The following is a 19,387-nucleotide window of genomic DNA, read 5'->3' on the forward strand; positions in this document are numbered from 1 at the left end:
AGCCTCGAGTTGGAGAGGCTGAGCCTGAGGTACTTGATAGGAATTGGCATGGTCGCACAAGGGAAGACATCCTTGAGCTCGTGCGGGTTGATGTCATCACACCTGATGGGGATTATAGCGCTCTTGGACAAGTTCACTTTGAGGCTTGAAGCATTCTCATAAATCTCAAGGATCATCTTCGTTGCGGCCATGTACTGGACGACGGGGCACAAGAAGAGAACCACATCATCTGGGAATAGGGAGGCGTGATGCCCCACATAGAGAGAGGAAGCAGAATGTGCTCATGGTCAAATTTCCCAATAAGGCATCTAGCACATTGATGACAAGAAGGAAGATCATCGGTGAGATAGGATAAACCTGGTGAGGCCACGAACATTGGATGATCGGTTCTGAGTCCCGAGGGCCTACCATTGATTTTTCGCCCAAAAAAAATACTCTTGACGAGGACGAACGGAGGAGCAAGTGATGAGATTGATTCACTTGTAGCCCCCCCCCCCAGTGAGTGAGAACCTCCAAGAGGAATGACCATGCCTCGAAATCGAATGCTTTCGCTATGTCAAGATTGAGGAGGAGAGATAGCACCCTTCACAAATGCTCTTTGGGGACGAGATGAGCTCATAGAGACGTTGGGCTAGTCGATTCGTGAGCACCTTTGCAAGAAGTTTGAGGAAGTTGTGCACAAGGCTTATCAGACGATCACCTTTGCGAGAAGCTTGGGCAAGCTGTGCACAAGGCTTATCGGGAAGAAATCGGCTAAGGCGAGCACCTTTGCAACAAGCTTGGGGAAGCCGTGCTTGTGGCTTATCGGGCGGAAATTGGCTAAGGGGCTGTTTGGTTCTAGGACTAGCATTGCCACATTTTGTCACACATTTTTGCCAAGCTTGCCTAAGGTTAGTTCATCAAAATGAGAGCCATAAGTTGGCAAGCCTAAGCAAATCTTGTCACACGTTTTGAGTGTATGTCATGTGGGGCCCAAGTGTGGCTTGTCTAAGGTGTGGCTTGAACCAAACACTCATCTAAGTTGGTCAAACTTGCCTAACCTTAGGTGTGGCAATCTTAGTCACAAACCAAACAGCCTCTAAGTCCAGTGAGGAGTCTTTCTTAGGAAGGAGGAGCAGAAAAGCTTGGTTGAGAAGATGTAGCTGACTGCCATCCAGTGTGAAGCATTCCTCGATGGCATCAAGCACATATCCCTTTCTACATGTCTACTGTCGTTACTTCTGGACATCTCACCTTTCAGTCATACCAACGCAGAATGTAAACACAAGCCACAACATTGACACCAGAGTTATTTTGCATACTGTTCATTGATCTACCATCAGTCAATCACATTGTTCTTCAACTGTAACAGCATGGAGCATTCATCTCTTATGACATCTATAGATAATTACTGTACCTACAATCGCCTTCAAGCAAGTCTCACAACTCTTGTTCTTTTTTAGCTTGAAATAAAAGGCGAAAATGTAGAAGCTAAATTAATCAAGAAGAAACGATCTAGATGGGACTTGTTGTTGCCCCATGTCATTGCCACTGCCAGATTCATCATGGTCTTCCTTCCAACCATGAACATGAGCGGCGGTGGCGCGATCCATCTCTCACATCACCGAGCAGCTGTTGGGGTCCTCGTCGCTGAAGTAGTTGTAAGGCTCCCCCGCTGGTGGCTGCGGCGGCATCGCATAGGCGGTTGGCATTGGGTACGAGCCCATCGGCGGGCGCCCGTACCCTGGCCCGTAGCCCATCTGCGGGTACCCTCCCGCGCCGCCGCCGTGGCCGCCGTTCATCATCATCATTTGTTGTTGTTGCTGCTGCTGCTGCTGCAGCATTGCCATCTGCTGCTGCTGTTGCTGCTGCTGGATCAGTTGCATGTACTGCTGCTGCGCCATGGGGTTCCCGGCCGCCGCGGCAGCCTGCAGCATCTCCGCGCCGGACGGCATGCCGCCGCCGCCGCCGCCGCCAGCGCCCTGGTAAACCCCAGCCGGCGGCATGCCCTGCATGGCGCGGCCAGCCTGCGCGCCGCTCGCCGCGTGCGGGTGGCCCATTGGACCGCCCATGCCGGGGAAACCGGCGCCGCCCATCATGTTAGGCCTGAACATGGCCTGCTGCGGCGGCGGCATGCCGCCCCCCATCGGGCCACCCATGCCTGGGGCCGGGCCACCAGCGCCGCCGCCCTTCTTCCCCTGGACCGGCGCTCCTCCTCCCTTGACGTTGTTCGGCTGCCCACCACCGCCTCCGTTCTTACCCCCGCCGTTGCCGTTGCCGTTCCCACCTTGGTGCTGCTGCTTGCCACCCGCGTCTTTCTTGCCGCCGCCGTTGTTGCCGTTGCCCTTGATCTGCACCGGGATCTCGTTTCCTCCACCGCCCTTCTTCCCACCATTGCCGGCGCCCTTCTTGTCGCCCCCGCCGGCGTTCGGCGGCATGGCCATCTGCTTCATCATCATCTTGGGGTCGTCGTAGTAGTCGTCTTCGAAGCCCTCATCGTCGTAATCTTCGTCGTCGTCAAATTCGTCGAACTCGTCGTCGAACTCGCTGCCGCCGTCGTCGCCCCAGCCGTCCTCGGGGAGGTTGAACTTGACGGACTTGGGGTCCTTGGCCGGCGCACCCGCCGGGAACGGCATCTTGGCCGGGGCGCCGCCCATGAACTGGGGCGGCAGCTTCAGCCCCTTCATCTGCATCTGCTGCTGCAGCTGCTGGAGCTGCTGCGGCGTGGGCGCGCCCTTCATCTGCATCTGCTGCTGCAGCTGCTGCATCTGCTGCGGCGTCGGCGCGCCCTTCATCTGCATCTGCTGCTGCAGCTGCTGGAGCTGCTGCGGCGTGGGCGCACCTTTCATCTGCATCTGCTGCTGCAGCTGCTGAAGCTGCTGCGGCGTCGGCGCGCCCTTCATCTGCATCTGCTGCTGCATTTGCTGAATCTGCTGCGGGGTCGGCTGCGGCATCGCCATCTTGGCGTCCTTGCCGCCGCCCTTGTGGGCCTTGCCGCCGGCGTCCTTGGGCTGCTGGCCCTTACCACCGCCGCCGCTACCGTCGAGGTTGAGCTTTTGGAACTGATTGGCGACGCCGGCGGGCTTGGAGCCCCAGAGCACAGCGGGCTTGCCGCCCTTGTTGAGCTTCTTAATGATGGTGTCCGGATCCACGAGTCCGGACACCATCACCTTGCCCTCCTCCGGGTCGATGGTGCTCTGGTACACGCCTGCAAAACAAGATGGATGAATCCAACACATTATCCCCACGGTCGAACAACAAAACAACACGGATAAACAGAAGTGCATCTAGTATTATTTACCATCGATCTTGCTGAGGATCTTCTTCACCTTCTTCTGGCACCCGTCGCAGTGGATGTTCACCTTGAGCACGCAGGTCTGCGGATTCGGGGACGAACAAACAAACACACACGGACAGCATGCACGGATCAGACACAGGAGCAAGCAAGCAAGCAACCTCACAAAAATTTCATGGCGGCAGAAACAAGAAGGAACATGCGGGGGAATGTCTTCAGTCGAGAGGAAGCAAAGCAAGGAAGAACTCACCTGTATCTTGAGCACATCCTCCTTGCTCATGGCTGACTTCCCGGCCGAGACGAACGCAGATCTGGCGCAGAGGAAACGGACGCGGAGGGAGGCCTCAAATCAGGGGGAGGAGAGCAGGGAGAAGGCAGCTACCAGGAAACATTGCGCTCCATCTCTCTCCCGCAGTGTGAGTGTGTGAGAGGGCGAGCGAGAGAAGGAGGAACTGGCTTCTCGGTGAAGATAATATAATAAGTGTCCCGTCCCACACTCACACAAAGAGCGAGTGCTGGAGGGAGGAGGGGGGAGGGGCTTCTTATCAGAGTGTGTGCCTGCAGAAAACTAGAAGGAAATTAATAGGGGAGCGGCGGAGGCTCTCTCTCTCTCTATCTCTATCTTGTGCAAAGCTAGGAAGGAAATTACTCTTTACCCTTTTCAAGATTTATTCCTCTAGCTACTCTTTGGGCTTTGGGGATGGATGGATTGGAAGCCTTTCGCTTTTGCTCTCCCTCAATCAATTACTAGTATTAGTAGCAACTAAATATGGATCAGAGTTGCTAAACATGGACCGGTCAGTGAGCAGAGACAGAGGCTGAACATGTGAGGTGGTACCCCGGGGCTTTATAATAACTGCGGTTACCAATGTCGGTTCAGTTTTTTCTAAAAAGCAGTCCACACGGGTCCGCTGCCAATTCTTTAGCCACCTTTTATTTGTCTTGTTCTCCTGCCAATTTTAGACCCGGAGAGAGGGGGCTCTGTGGACGGCCGTGAGTACCCACCGTCCAACGGGGCAAATACGCCGTTAGGTCCTTCGTTGGCTAAGAGGTTAAAAAGTTCATACGGTACATGGTTTGCCAAGGGCAGTGTAGCACGGGACGAAGACGTGTGTTTTGACCGTAAAATTTTGACGTGGTTAATAAATACTAATTCATATGAATGAGTTGCCATGTTATCGTGCTAAAATACATGTGACGTATGACCGATACATTTCTATTGTCGGTGACGAGAGTGAAAGTGACAGAATGCATGTGGCGGTTACTTTTTTTTTCTCGGTGGGGAGAGTGAGACTTACTCTCTCCTTCCATCTATATAGGGCCTAATGCGTTTATTAAGACCGCCTTTGACTATTGACAAGATTAATAGTACATGACATGCACAATGTAAAAATTATATCATTGAAAGCTCCTTTCACACACGAATTTAACGGTGTGCTTTGTGGAAGTTGCATGTCATATATTATTGCTTTAATATTTGGTCAAAGTTAACCTCGAAAAACGCATTAGGCCCTATATAGATGGAAGGAGGGAGTAGAGATTATGTGCAACCGTTACATTTTCGTGGTCGGTGCCGAGAGCGCGAGTGGGAGAATGCATGCAACCTTTACATTTCTGTTGTCGGCGCTGAGAGTGAGAGTGAGGGATTGCGTGCAAACTTTACATTTCCGTTGTCGGTGCCGAGAGTGAGAGTGAGAGAATGCATGCAACCGTTACATTTCTGTTGTCGGTGCCAAGAGTGAGAGTGAGAGAATGCATGTGACCGTTACACTTCTGGTGTCGGTGCCGAGACTGAGAGTGAGGGACTGTCTACAACCTTACATATCTGTTGTTAGTGCCAGAGTGAGAGTTAGAGATTGTGTGCAACCTTACATTTCTGTTTTCGGTGCCGAGAGTGAGAGTTAGAGATTGCGTGCAACCGTTACATTTCCGTATTCGGTGGCGAGAGTCAGAGTTAGAGATTGCGTGAAACCGTTACATTTCCGTTTTCGGTGCCGACAGTGAGAGTTAGAGATTGCGTGCAACCGTTACATTTCCGTTTTTGGTGTCGAGAGTGAGAGTTAGAGATTGCGTGCAGGCGTTACATTTTCGTTGTCGGTGCCAAGAGTGAGAGTGAGAGAATGCATGTGACCGTTACATTTCTGTTGTCAGTGCCGAGAGTGAGATTGAGAGAATGCATGTGGCCGTTACATTTCTGTTGTCGGTGCCGAGAGTGAGAGTGAGGGACTGTCTACAACCTTGCATATCTGTTGTCGGTGCCATAGTGAGACTGAGGGACTATGTGCAACCATTACATTTCTGTTATTGGTGCCGAGAGTGAGAGTGGGGGATTGTCTACAACCTTACATATCTGTTGTCGGTGCCATAGTGAGACTGGGGAACTAGTGCAACCATTATATTTATGTTGTCGGTGCCGGGAGTGAGAGTGAGGGATTGTCTACAACCTTACCTATCTGTTGTCGATGCCATAGTGAGACTAGGGGACAAGTGCAACCGTTACATTTCCGTTTTCGGTGCCGAGAGTGAGAGTGGGGGATTGTCTACAACCTTACATATCTGTTGTCGGTGCCATAGTGAGACTGGGGAACTAGTGCAACTGTTACATTTCTGTTGTCGGTGCCGGGAGTGAGAGTGAGGGACTGTCTACAACCTTACCTATCTGTTGTCGGTGCCATAGTGAGACTAGGGGACTAGTGCAACCGTTACATTTTCGTTTTCGGTGCCGAGAGTGAGAGTTAGAGATTGCGTGCGGCCGTTACATTTTCATTGTCGGTGCCAAGAGTGAGAGTGAGAGAATGCATGTGACCGTTACATTTCTGTTGTCGGTGCCGAGAGTGAGATTGAGAGAATGCATGTGGTTGTTACATTTCTGTTGTCGGTGCCGAGAGTGAGAGTGAGGGACTGTCTACAGCCTTACATATTTGTCGTCGGTGCCATAGTGAGACTGAGGGACTACATGCAACCGTTACATTTCTGTTGTCAGTGCCAAGAGTGAGAGTGGGGGACTGTCTACAACCTTACATATCTGTTGTCGGTGCCATAGTGAGACTGGGGAACTAGTGCAACCGTTACATTTCTGTTGTCGGTGCTGGGAGTGAGAGTGAGGGACAGTCTACAACCTTACCTATCTGTTGTCGGTGCCATAGTGAGACTAGGGGACTAGTGCAACCGTTACATTTCTGTTGTCGGTGCCGAGAGTGAGAGTGAGGGACTGTCTACAACCTTACATATCCGTGCCGATGCCAGAGTGAGACTGGGGGACTAGTGCAACCGTTACATTTCCGTTTTTGGTGTCGAGAGTGAGAGTTAGAGATTGCGTGCAGGCGTTACATTTTCGTTGTCGGTGCCAAGAGTGTGAGTGAGAGAATGCATGTGACTGTTACATTTCTGTTGTCGGTGCCGAGAGTGAGAGTGAGAGAATGCATGTGGCCGTTACATTTCTGTTGTCGGTGCCGAGAGTGAGAGTGAGGGACTGTCTACAACCTTACGTATTTGTTATCGGTGCCACAGTGAGATTGGGGGACTAGTGCAACCGTTACATTTCTGTTGTCGGTGTCGAGAGTGAGAGTGAGGGATCGTCTACAACCTTACATATCTGTTGTCGGTGCCATAGTGAGATTGGGGAACTAGTGCAACCGTTACATTTCTGTTGTTGGTGTCGAGAATGAGAGTGAGGGAGTGTCTACAACCTTACATATCTGTTGTCGGTGCCATAGTGAGACTGGGAAACTAGTGCAACTGTTACATTTCTATTGTCGGTGCCGAGAATGAGAGTGAGGGACTGTCTACAACCTTACCTATCTGATGTCGGTGCCATAGTGAGACTATGGGACTAGTGCAGCCGTTACATTTCTGTTGTCGATGCCGAGAATGAGAGTGAGGGACTGTCTACAACCTTATCTGTTGTCGGTGCCAGAGTAAGACCGAGGGACTAGTACAACCGTTACATTGCTATTGTCGGTGCCCAGAGTGAGAGCGAGAGAATGCATGTGGTCGTTACATTTCTGTTGTCGGTGCCGAGAGTGAGAGTGAGGGACTGTCTATAACCTTACATATATGTTGTCGGTGCCAGAGTGAGACTGAGGGACTACGTGCAACCGTTACATTTCTATTGTCGGTGCCGAGAGTGAAACTGAGGGACTTTATAACCTTACATATATGTTTGTCGGTGCCAAAGTGAGAGCGAGGGACTACGTGAAACCATTCTATTTCTATTGTCGGTGCCAAAGTGAGAGTGAGAGAATGCACATGACCATTACATTTTTGTTGATGTTGGTGCCGATAGTGAGAGTGAGAGTATTTTCGTTGTCAGTGCAAAGAGCGAGAGAGTTTTTTGAAGGGTAACAATGGGGTAAAATCACACCGTAAATTTTATAAATTAAATAAAAAGAGAATGGAAAGTATTTACAAATGGCTTGAGATAGGCCATGGGGAGAGAGAGAGAGAGAGAGAGAAATACAAAAGGAGCTGGCCGTGAAGCCATGATGAAAAAGTAAGACAAGGTGTTTTGATCGTAAAAATTCGACGTGCATGCTTTATATAGTTTTTTGCGTGGTTAAGGAATGATTCAAATGAAAGAGTTATCACTAAACTATAGTATTTATCGTGCAAAAATAAGTATTAGTTGAGATGTAAATCTATGTATGATAAAGCATTACTTCGGAAGCCTTCCGGAATTCCAAAACATTTACTGGAAGCAAAGGGCCAAAGTAAGATGGGTTAAATTTGAAGATAAGATCGCTAAGTTTTTCAAAGCTAAGGCCACCATCAAATACATGCACAACCTCATCTCAGTTTTAGAAGAAGAAAATCAGTAAAATCATTGTAAGCACAATGCAAAGTCTGCTATTCCTTGGAGATCTTTCAAAGAGCGACTGGGAACTTCCTCTCCAACCACAAATTTCTTCCATCTACCAAGCATTCTGCAACATGAAGATTCTCTTGAGGATACTGAGCTTCCTTTCTCAAAAGAAGAGATTGAGAATGTGATAAAGGAGCTCACTACAGACAAAGCCCTAGACCCTGATGGCTTCAATGGTGCTTTTGTTAAAGCATGCTGGGATATCATATCTGAGGATTTTTATGAGCTTATTCAGGATTTTTATCATGGCAAAGTTAACCTACAATCTATTAACAGCTCATTCATCACACTCATTCCAAAGAAAGATAACCATCAAACTTCAAGTTATTTTAGACCCATCTCACTGCTTAATTGTATTATCATGATTCTCACTGAGCTCCTTGACAATAGACTTCAGAAGGTGATTCTTAAACTGGTTCATATCAACCAGTATGGATTCTTAAAATCGAGGTCTATAAAAGATTGCTTGGCCTGGGCTTTTGAGTTTATTCACTAGTGTCATCACTCTAGAAAAGAGATCCTTCTTCTAAAGCTTGACTTTGAAAAAGCATTTGACCTCATTGTGCACACTTCCAATTTGGATATCAAGAAAGCCAAGGGTTGTGGTAAGAGATGGATAATGTGGATCATCATGATTTTAAACTCTGGGTTCTCATTAGTCCCCCTTAATGGGATACCTGAACAGTTTAAATGCAAGAGGGGTGTCAGACATGGGGACCACTACCGCCTCTTCTTTTTTGTACTGACAACTGATTTACTCCAAATATTTCTAAATTAAGTTATGCAAGCTAATATCATTCAAGCACCCTTGCTAGGTCAAACAAATAATGATTTTTCTTATCATCCAATATGTTGATGACACGATTCTAATTTTGCATGTTGTTCAGAGCCAAGTAATGCAAGTAAACAATCTTCTCATTCACTATGCTGCTCAGACTGGGTTAAAAATTAATTACAACAAGTTTGTCTTGATCCCCATTAATTTCACCCCTAACAACCTCACGGACTTGTTGAGAGGTCTTGGATGCAAGAAGGGAAGCTTCCCCTTTACTTACTTGGGGTTGCCTTTACACTACAAAAAAAAGACACACCCGTGACATTTTGGGCCGAACAAATTTTTTTTCTGTCATACATATGACACTTCTATGATGATAATTGTGACAAAACCCGGTATCATCATAGATGTGGTGGGCTCCTACTGACAAAAAATCATGACAGAAAATGGGCTTTTCGTCCTAGGCGGGCCAGAGACGCAGCTGCATGACATTCTTTGAGCCGTCCATGACGGAAAAAACCGTGGTAGAAGCGAGGGGAGGAAAATTTAGGGGAGTTCCCGATTACGGTGGGAGGTCGGGGGCCGAGCGATGCGCGTTTCTCTCGTACACGTACGCGCGTATGCGCGAGGCGTTGACTCTAACTGAACCCGAGCGAGGCATTGGGCTCTAACTGAACCCGAGTGATTGCACTGTAGGCTACGCGTTACTGAACCCGAGCGATCGATCGATGGCTGTTAACTGAACCCGATCGAGCAATTCCTTCGCTACTGCTGCTAACTGAAGCCGATCGATTGGATGAATAGTGAGCGTTGCGGGGGGGGGGGGGGGGGGTGGATGAACAGTGAGCGGTGGCGTTGCCTCTGGATGAACAGGACCCCGTGGTGTGGAGGGCTGGATGAACAATAGACGATGGAGGGGTGCCCGTGGAGGGTTGGTTGAACAGGCCTCCGTGGTGTGGAGGGCTGGATGAACAGTAGACGGTGGAGGGGTGCCCGTGGAGGGGTGGTTGAACAGTAGCCGGTGGAGTAGCGCGCGGTGGAGGTTGGATGAACAGGAGCCCGTGGAGGCTGGAGGAGGTCGACGGTAGCCCGTGGAAGCTAGAGGAGGTCGACGGTGGAGATGAACAGTATCCCGTGGAGTCCCGTTTTGCGGTACGCCACACCCCTCCAGATGAACAGGACCCCCGTTTCGACCGTAGGAGGTCCGTTTCCTCCGTTTTGCGGTACGCCACACCCCTCCCGATCAACATGACCCCCGTTTCGACCGTAGGAGGTCCGTTTCGTCCGTTTTGCGGGACGCCACACCCCTACCGATCAACAGGACCCCCGTTTCGACCGTAGGAGGTCTGTTTTCTCTGTTTTGCGGCACGCCACACCCCTCCCGATCAACAGGACCCCGTTCCGAATGTAGGAGGTCCGTTTCTTCCGTTTTGCGGTACGCCAGGCCTCGTTTCCATCGCCTGTTCTGTCCAAGCCCTCCCGATGAACACGACCACGCATTTCGTTCTGACCCAGCCGGTTGGCTCCCACGCGTTTCGTTGCCTCCCGATGAACGCGACACATTTCGTTGCCTCCCCATGAACACAACGCATTCCGTTGCCTCCTCATGAACACGACGACGATGCTGTTTCTTCGTTCCGACCCAGCAATGTACAAGAGCCCTGGCCGTACGTATGCGCGAGTAGGCATTCGAGACCCCGCCCGTATGTACACATACATGGCCGTATTTTCTTTCTTGCACCCTGGCCGATGTACGTTGTAGGATCGAAAGTATGTCTAGAGGGGGGGTGATTAGACTACTTGACCAAATAAAAACTTAACCTTTTCCCAATTTTAGTTCTTGGCAGATTTTAGCTATTGTAGGACAAGTCAAGCAATCATCACACAATTCAAGCAAGCATGCAAAGAGTATATTGGCAGCGGAAAGTAAAGCATGCAACTTGCAAGAATGTAAAGGAAAGGGTTTGGAGAATTCAAACGCAATTGGAGACACGGATGTTTTCCCCGTGGTTCGGATAGGTGGTGCTATCCTACATCCACGTTGATGGAGACTTCAACCCACGAAGGGTAACGGTTGCGCGAGTCCACGGAGGGCTCCACCCACGAAGGGTAATGGTTGCGCGAGTCCACGGAGGGCTCCACCCACGAAGGGTCCATGAAGAAGCAACCACCCACGAAGGGTCCACGAAGAAGCAACCTTGTCTATCCCACCATGGCCATCGCCCACGAAGGACTTGCCTCACTAGCGGTAGATCTTCACGAAGTAGGCGATCTCCTTGCCCTTACAAACTCCTTGGTTCAACTCCACAATCTTGTCGGAGGCTCCCAAGTGACACCTAGCCAATCTAGGAGACACCACTCTCCAAGAAGTAACAAATGGTGTGTTGATGATGAACTCCTTGCTCTTGTGCTTCAAATGATAGTCTCCCCAACACTCAACTCTCTCTCATAGGATTTGGATTTTGTGGAAAGAAGATTTGAGTGGAAAGCAACTTGGGGAAGGCTAGAGATCAAGATTCATATGGTAGGAATGGAATATCTTGGTCTCAACACATGAGTAGGTGGTTCTCTCTCAGAACATATGAGTTGGAATTGTGTATGTGTCCTGATGGCTCTCTCCACGAATGAAGAGGAGGTGGAGGGGTATATATAGCCTCCACACAAAATCCAACCGTTACACACAGTTTTCCAATCTCGGTGGGACCGAATCAACAAACTCGGTTGGACCGAAAAGGTAAACCTAGTGACTGTTAGAGATTTTCGGTGGGACTGACATGCAACTCGGTAGGACCGATATGGTTAGGGTTTGGGCATAACGTAATCTCGGTGAGACCGATTACACAAACTCGGTGAGACCGAGTTTGGTAATAAGCTAACCAGAGAGTTGGTCAGGCAAACTTGGTGGGACCAATTTGCTCTTTCGGTGAGACCGAAAAGTTACAAAAGGGAAACACAGAGTTTACATTGCAATCTCGGTGGGACCGATTCGCTCTTTCGGTGAGACTGAAAAGTTACGAAAGGGAAACAGAGAGTTTGCAATCCCATCTCGGTGAGACCGAGATCCCTATCGGTAGAACCGAATTGCTAGGGTTTGGCAGTGGCTTATGACAAGTGAAACTCGGTGGCGCCGGATAGAAAGAATCGGTAGGACCGAGTTTGGCTTAGGGTTTAGGTCATATGTGGATATGGGTAAGTAGTTGAGGGTTTTGGAGCATATCACTAAGCACATGAAGCAAGAGGCTCATTAAGCAACACCTCATCCCTCCTTGATAGTATTGGCTTTTCCTAAAGACTCAATGTGATCTTGGATCATTAAAATATAAAATGCAGAGTCTTGAGCTTTTGAGCTTGAGCCAATCCTTTGTCCTTAGCATTTTGAGGGTTCCACTTTCACATCCATGCCATGCCAATCATTGAGCTTTCCTGAAATAGTCATCTTGGAATAGCATTAGCTCAATGAGCTATATGTTGTTATGAATTACCAAAACCACCTAGGGATAGTTGCACTTTCAATCTCCCCCTTTTTGGTAATTGATGACAACATATAGATCAAAGCTTCGACAAATGATAATAAGCATGAAATATATCGTCGCTTTGAGAAGTATGTGACAAGTAAGAGCTCCCCCTAAATTTGTGCATATTTAAAATTTGCTTTGGACTGCAAATGCACAAAGAGTTAGAGTCATGGGTTACTCTTACATGTCACATACATCTTGGTGGAGCGCTTAAAATGATAAGAATGAAATACATGCACTCATCACCAAGAATAGTGAATGATCACATAAGATAGATAAGATGATAATATTAAGCTAACATTAAGTGTAGCTTATGATCAAACACATGATCATCAATGTCTCACAGATAACGGCATAGTATCTCAAGCACTCAAAAGCAAACAAAGTTTGAAAAACCACCAAATAAAGCAAGAGAGAAGAAACAACACTCTCTCTCTCTCGAAGCCTATGATCTATACATTTTCTCCCCCTTTGGCAACAAGTTACCAAAAAGTTCCTAGAAAATGCATAGTGCTAAGTCGACACTCAGGCTTGATCTTCAGGTGGTGGTGGAGTCCGGAGCACTCCAAGGACGAAGCCTTCTGTAGACATGGTCGGAGTCGAGGCTGAAGTGGACGCTGGAGCTGGTGGAACTGAAGCTGTAGCTGGTGCAGAAGTGGTGGCTCTGGTGTCAGCAACTGGCACTGCATATGATCTCTGAGCTCTTGGCACTCTGGCAAATGCATCAGTTGTAGTCTTGCCCTTCCTCTCCTGCATATCATCCTGTAATTGTTCCACTGCAGACTGAATCTCTGTTACTTTGACATCCAAGTCATAGAACTTTTGTTCCATGATCCTCTCTAAGCTCTGCTGATTCTGAGTGAGGGTGGTCAGTCCTTGCTCAATCCTCAGTGTGGATGCAATCAAGTAACCAAGCTGCTCTTGTTTGGTTTTCAAGAAATACTCAGATGCCTCCTCTTGAGTTGGCATCTTGGCAGCTTTCTCCTTCCTCGCCTGCTCCTTCTTTGCTTGTGCTTGAACTGATGATGGTTCATTCTCATTCATCACAACTTGGTTGTCCTCAAAGTCTGGATGAATAGGCAAGTGTTCCTTGTCCAACAAGTATATGCCTGTGCCCATCTTCGAGTTGATTAACTCCTGAATCTGGGGGGCATAACCACAGCTCCTCTTCTGATCTGCTGTAGTCCTCTTGATAGTTTCTACTATGAGGCTCATGACCTTGAATTTCTGAGGCACATCAAATATATGTAGCAAGTTAATGGCGTGACCTCTAATCATTCTGTGATCTCCAGACTTGGGCAACAGAGTGTGCCTAAGGATCCAGTTGATGGTTGGCAGCCCTGACAGAAGATAATGCACAGACCCAAACTTGAAAGTATCAAGTGCCTCGTTTGGAATTTCCTTGTACATATTGGACATAGAGTTGTGGTCCATCTTCTTCTTGGCATAAATGTACAAGTCATCGTCATGCTCTTCTGGGGAATTAACCAGCTGAGCCCATTCAGCAACTGTAGACTGGTACCTCGTACCCTTTGACATCCATACAATCCTGCCATCTGGATAGAAATGGGCTGTGGAGTAGAACTGCATGATGAGTTCCTCGTTCCACTTTGTGAGCTTCTGCCCAACAAAGTCCTCTACTCCACATGCCTTGAAGCTGTCCTGCACTCCAGGGTAGTACTCTTCGTTGTCCTTGATGTATTGCCAATCGACCCATCTCATGTCATAGACAATTGGCTTCTTGTCTAGCAGCACTGTCTCATAAAAATCTTGCTGCTCCTTGGTGTGAAACCTGTAGTCAACTGCAGTCCTTCTCCTTGAAGCATACGGGTCTGCTTCTCTCCACTTCCGGAGCCCTGAATCTCTCCTGAGTTTCATATCCTCAGCCACAGGATGAGCATCGTTGTGGTCTGGGATCTTGGGCTTGAGCTTTCTCAGAACATGCTCTTCATCATCTTCTTCAGCAGCTTCAGGCACTGGGGCCTTGTTCTTTTCAGTTGCAGGTATGCTCCTCGTATTTCTCTTTGGAGCTGTCTTGACCTTTGATGCAGCCTTGGGTGCTTCCTTGGGCTTAGATGCAGTAGCCCCTGATTTGATAGCATCACCCATTAGCTTGGGTGCCTTAGGTGTTGGTGCAGCAACCTCTTCTTCTTCCTCTTCTTCCATGATGGAAGCCTTTCCAAGCACTCTGGCTACGGTCTTCTTGACCCTTTCCTTCCTTTTCTTTCCTTCAGCAGCAACTGGCTCTATGGTTGCAGGCTTTTCAGGAATCTGAGTTGAGGCTCTGGCCTTAGGCATAGGCTGCCTACCTGCTGGCCTTTTGATTTTCAATCCTGGCTTTGTGCCTTGAGCTGAGCCATGTTCCTTCTCGAGCACTACTCTCTTTGAAGTTGCTTCCTCTTCTGCCACATAATCTTCATCCTCAGAATCTGAAGTCCTCTTCTTCCTTTGTCTGGTGGCAGCTTTTGGTAAATTGCTTGGGGTGCTCCTGCTGCCATCATCTGAGGAACTTGAGGGACTAGTGCCCTCACTCATCTGCACTTGCTGCTCTGACAAGTTCTGGCTATCACTTTGGTCTGACATGATGCAAACTCTGACTGCTGACCCTGTGAATAGGTTATAGATGAGATAGAGTGGATAAGCATCACAAAATGCAGAGATTTTTGCAAAAGAATAATTCAAAAACTTAGTTTTAGTTTCCCACTGAAAGCATCTCGGATCTACCGATTTCTAAACTCGATGGTACCGAAGCAGTTTTGGCACCTAAACTAGTGAACTCGGTCAGACCGAGTCACAGTTTGGTGGCACCGAGACTGCTAGGGTTTCACAGAGTTCCAAAATCGGTCACACCGATAAGTAATTCTTGGTCAGACCGAGTCTCACTTGTGCAATGGCATAAGCCAAATCGGTGGGACCGAGTTTTTAAACTCGGTGGGTCCGAGATGGTTTCGGCGGAAACCTAACCCTAAAATTTTCAAATTAAACCTAATCTACGAGTTCATTGACTGGATAGAAGTTTAACAAACGTGGCAAGAATCATGATGATCACAATGTGCTAAGAATCGGATTGGGGAATAGCACAAAGATCGAGTCCATACCCTAGCTCGGCGGAGACTCGCTACGGCGGCAACGGCGGGGTTGAATTTCCGTTGACGGCGACGGAGACCAGCGACTGGAGGCGGCTGGCGGCGATAAGATGATCCAGAGACCAAGTTGGCAGAGCAGGCTATCGCGCGGGCGAAGGGGTTCGGAGAAATTTCCAAATTTTTGCCCGTGACTATATATAGCCCGACCCTGTCGGTGTGACCGAGTGGAACAACTCGGTGGCACCGAGATGCAAAACTGTATACAGTTGTTGCAACTCGGTGTGACCGAATGGTTCAAATCGGTTGCATCGAGATCAAAAACCTAGATCAATTTAATGATCTCGGTAGGACCGAAAGTAGGGTATCGGTCAGACCGAGAATCATAAAGAGGTTTTGGAAGTTTAAGTCTATGACGAATCGGGGACTCCGAGCGCTCCTCACACAGAGTGGTTCGAATCTGACTTGATCAAATTTTGTGATGTAGCATGAATAGAGTTTGAGACGAGAAAAGCATAGATAGCTAGAGGAGGTTCTTAGGCATTCTTGTGCATCCACTTGGCAAAAGGAAATAAAACCAAACAATCAAAACAACAAGTGGATGTCCTCGAATGAGTAAAATATGCAACCAGCATGCTCACACAATAAGATGGCAAATGAAATATGTGACAAGGCATGCACAACCAATTCTAGCATCTATCAAGCAATTTGCGATGACAAGGTCATCTATATATGAGTATATTGACTTAGGAGTCAAGTGAGAACACTTGATCATAGGTCATACTCATCGTTTAAGCTCAAGTGGGGTTACCACTTTTACATAAAGCATTGTTGTGTTCACATCTTTAGAGTTGCTTTAGCTCAAGTCTTAGAGTAAAGCTCCCCCTAGATGTGATATCCCCCCTTAGAGGGATGAACTAACCTCGGGTTTTGTCGATGATGACTTCATGTAGATGTTGAAGATGTGGATGCTCAATGTTGATGTAGATCACTTGGAGCTATCCATTTGAGTGAATTGCACTTTCAATACCTACATGGGTTAGTCCCACAAGGAACAAACAAGGATATCCATAGACATAGAGTGATGCACACACAAGATGATGTCCATGAAAACTTTTAGGTTACCTTGTCCCTTGTCTTACCAACAAGAGGGTTTGTGACTCCTTGAACTAGTGCAAGATGTGGAAGTTGATTGCACTTGTTCTTGCCAAAATGATAAGAGTGAAGTATGTTGGCGGAGTCACCCTCAAGAACTCTCTAGTTCTTCTTCTTTTGGATCCACACCATCTTGATGGGAATCCTTGGAGTTGTAGTCGTACTTGATGAAGTGGAACTTGAAGTAGTCTTGGGAATCCACTTGACTAAGGTATTAGGAGCTTCTTCAAATGCATCAATTTCCTCTTGAAGCTTGTCCTTGCCTTTTTGCTTGTAGTCTTGTGGTGGAAGATCATCTTGAGCTTGTGTCCCCTTGAAAGAAGTATCATACTTCTCTTGTTGAGGAACAAACTTTGTCTTGGGGTATTGATCTTCTTCCCACTCAACTCCATTGGCATTGAACTTTTGTTCAAAACCAACACCTTGATTCTTCCGGTGCATTCCTTGCTTGCGCACAATTTCCTCGAATTGCTTACTCCCGGCAAGGCTTTTGTACACTCCTTTCTCTATAATTCCCTTCAATAAGCTATTTTCTTGCTCAAGTGTAACTTGGCTAAGAGAATCATTAGTGGAATCAAGAGAACTACTAGAAGCAACAATATTGGATTTAGCATGGTCATTGTTACTGCTAGAGGAAGAATCCTTCTTGTTCTTGTTACTAGACTTGACTTGAGGCATGTAAGTGGATAAGAGTAAACGTTTGGCAATGTAAGAAGAACTTTTCTTGCGGAGATCATCATTGATTGCTTTTAAGAACTCATGCTCTTGCCCAAGATTGAGCTTTTCAAAGCGTAATTTCTCATGAGCTCTTAAAAGTTCTCGATGATCTTCGAAGATAGTTTCATGAGCTAACTTAAGAGTGTTTAGTTCTTTAGTTAGAGCCTCAATCTTCTCCTTATCATTTTCATTCGTTTTATCTTGATTAGCATGATTAATTGACGTTTCATCACTAGAGTTGTCAATAAGCAAATCATCACCTAACAAGTCATCTTCATCACTATTGAAATCAACATACTCGGGGTGTGTTACCTTAGGACCTTTGGCCATGAAGCATCTTCCAATTCCTTCATTTGGTGAGTCAAATATGTCATAGGAGTTGGTTGACACAAGTGCTAGACCGGCAACACCTTCATCTTGAGTATCTTCGGAGTCGGAGTGATAACTTCTCTCGGAGTGGCTGTCGGAGTCGGAGCCGGATACCCATTCACCAACATGATCTTGATGTCTTCGTTTTGTGTAGCTCCTTGATGATTTTTCCTTCCTTTCCGAATCCTTGCTTCTCCGTGAGTATCTTCGTTCATAACGATCATCTCTACTCCTTCTCTCTCTTGGTGGTGATTCTTTGCTTCTTCTTTTTGGAGAATCTTCTCTTCTCTTGTAGGAAGCCGTACACTCATTGGAATAGTGTCCGGGTCTTCCACAACTGTAGCAGTTTCCCTCTCGACTAGAAGATCTTTTGTCACTGTAGGACCTTGACTTGAAGCTTCTATCTTTGCTTCTACTCTTGTAGAACTTGTTGAAGTTCTTCACCATTAAGCTCAATTCTTCATTGAAGTTTTGTTTCTCACTTGATGATGTAGGGGCTTCACATGAGGCTTTGTAGGCACCACTTGATTTGTTGTGAAGTTCCTCTTTATCCTTAAGTGACATCTCATGAGCAACAATTCTTCCAATCACCTCCGTTGGCTTGAGATCTTTGTAATTGGGCATCATTTGGATCAATGTGCACACGGTATCATATTTTCCACCCAAGGCTCTTAGAATCTTCTTGATGATGAATCTATCTGTCATCTCTTCACTTCCTAAGCCGGCAATCTCATTTGTGATGAGAGCAAGCCTAGAGTACATTTCAGCGACACCTTCACCATCCTTCATTTTGAACTCGTCAAGTTGACTTTGAAGCACATCCAACTTGGATTCCTTGACGGAGTCGGTACCTTCATGCATATCAATCAAAGTGTCACAAATTTCCTTTGCATTCTCAAGACGGCTGATTTTGTTGAATTCTTCGGGGCATAGTCCGTTGAAGAGAATATCACAAGCTTGAGCATTGTATTGCAACATCTTCAACTCATCCGCGGTAGCTTCACGGTTTGGTTCTTTCCCATCAAAGAAGTCACCTTGCAAACCAACACACACAATAGCCCAAACGGCGGGGTTATGTCCAAGAATATGCATTTTCATTTTATGCTTCCAACTAGCAAAATTAGTACCATCAAAGTAAAGACCTCTATGGTGATAATTTCCCTCGCTAGACGCCATACTCTCCTAGGTTGTGAAACCAAGGCTATGACCACCAAAAGCTATGGAGATCAAAGCAAATGGAGACCAAAGCTCTGATACCACTTGTAGGATCGAAAGTATGTCTAGAGGGGGTGATTAGACTACTTGACCAAATAAAAACTTAACCTTTTCCCAATTTTAGTTCTTGGCAGATTTTAGCTATTGTAGGACAAGTCAAGCAATCATCACACAATTCAAGCAAGCATGCAAAGAGTATATTGGCAGCAGAAAGTAAAGCATGCAACTTGCAAGAATGTAAAGGGAAGGGTTTGGAGAATTCAAACACAATTGGAGACACGGATGTTTTTCCCGTGGTTCGGATAGGTGGTGCTATCCTACATCCACGTTGATGGAGACTTCAACCCACAAAGGGTAACGGTTGTGCGAGTCCACGGAGGGCTCCACCCACGAAGGGTAATGGTTGCGCGAGTCCACGGAGGG

At 47.3% G+C, this 19,387-nt stretch overlaps 1 protein-coding gene across 1 annotated transcript; it reads right to left on the reverse strand.

The window, feature by feature from the left end:
• Positions 1-1,288: 1,288 nt before the first annotated feature.
• LOC123086365 (heavy metal-associated isoprenylated plant protein 33) lies at positions 1,289-3,841 on the reverse strand. Its single transcript, XM_044508123.1, has 3 exons — positions 3,525-3,841; positions 3,281-3,356; positions 1,289-3,187 (listed from the first exon to the last, which is right to left on the reverse strand). Exons 1-3 carry the CDS (start codon positions 3,552-3,554, stop codon positions 1,596-1,598), a joined length of 1,698 nt encoding a protein of 565 aa, XP_044364058.1. The 5' UTR covers positions 3,555-3,841; the 3' UTR covers positions 1,289-1,595.
• Positions 3,842-19,387: the final 15,546 nt, after the last annotated feature.

This window comes from Triticum aestivum, chromosome 4A, assembly GCF_018294505.1.
Source record: "Triticum aestivum cultivar Chinese Spring chromosome 4A, IWGSC CS RefSeq v2.1, whole genome shotgun sequence".
In the NCBI taxonomy this organism is placed as follows: domain Eukaryota; kingdom Viridiplantae; phylum Streptophyta; class Magnoliopsida; order Poales; family Poaceae; genus Triticum; species Triticum aestivum.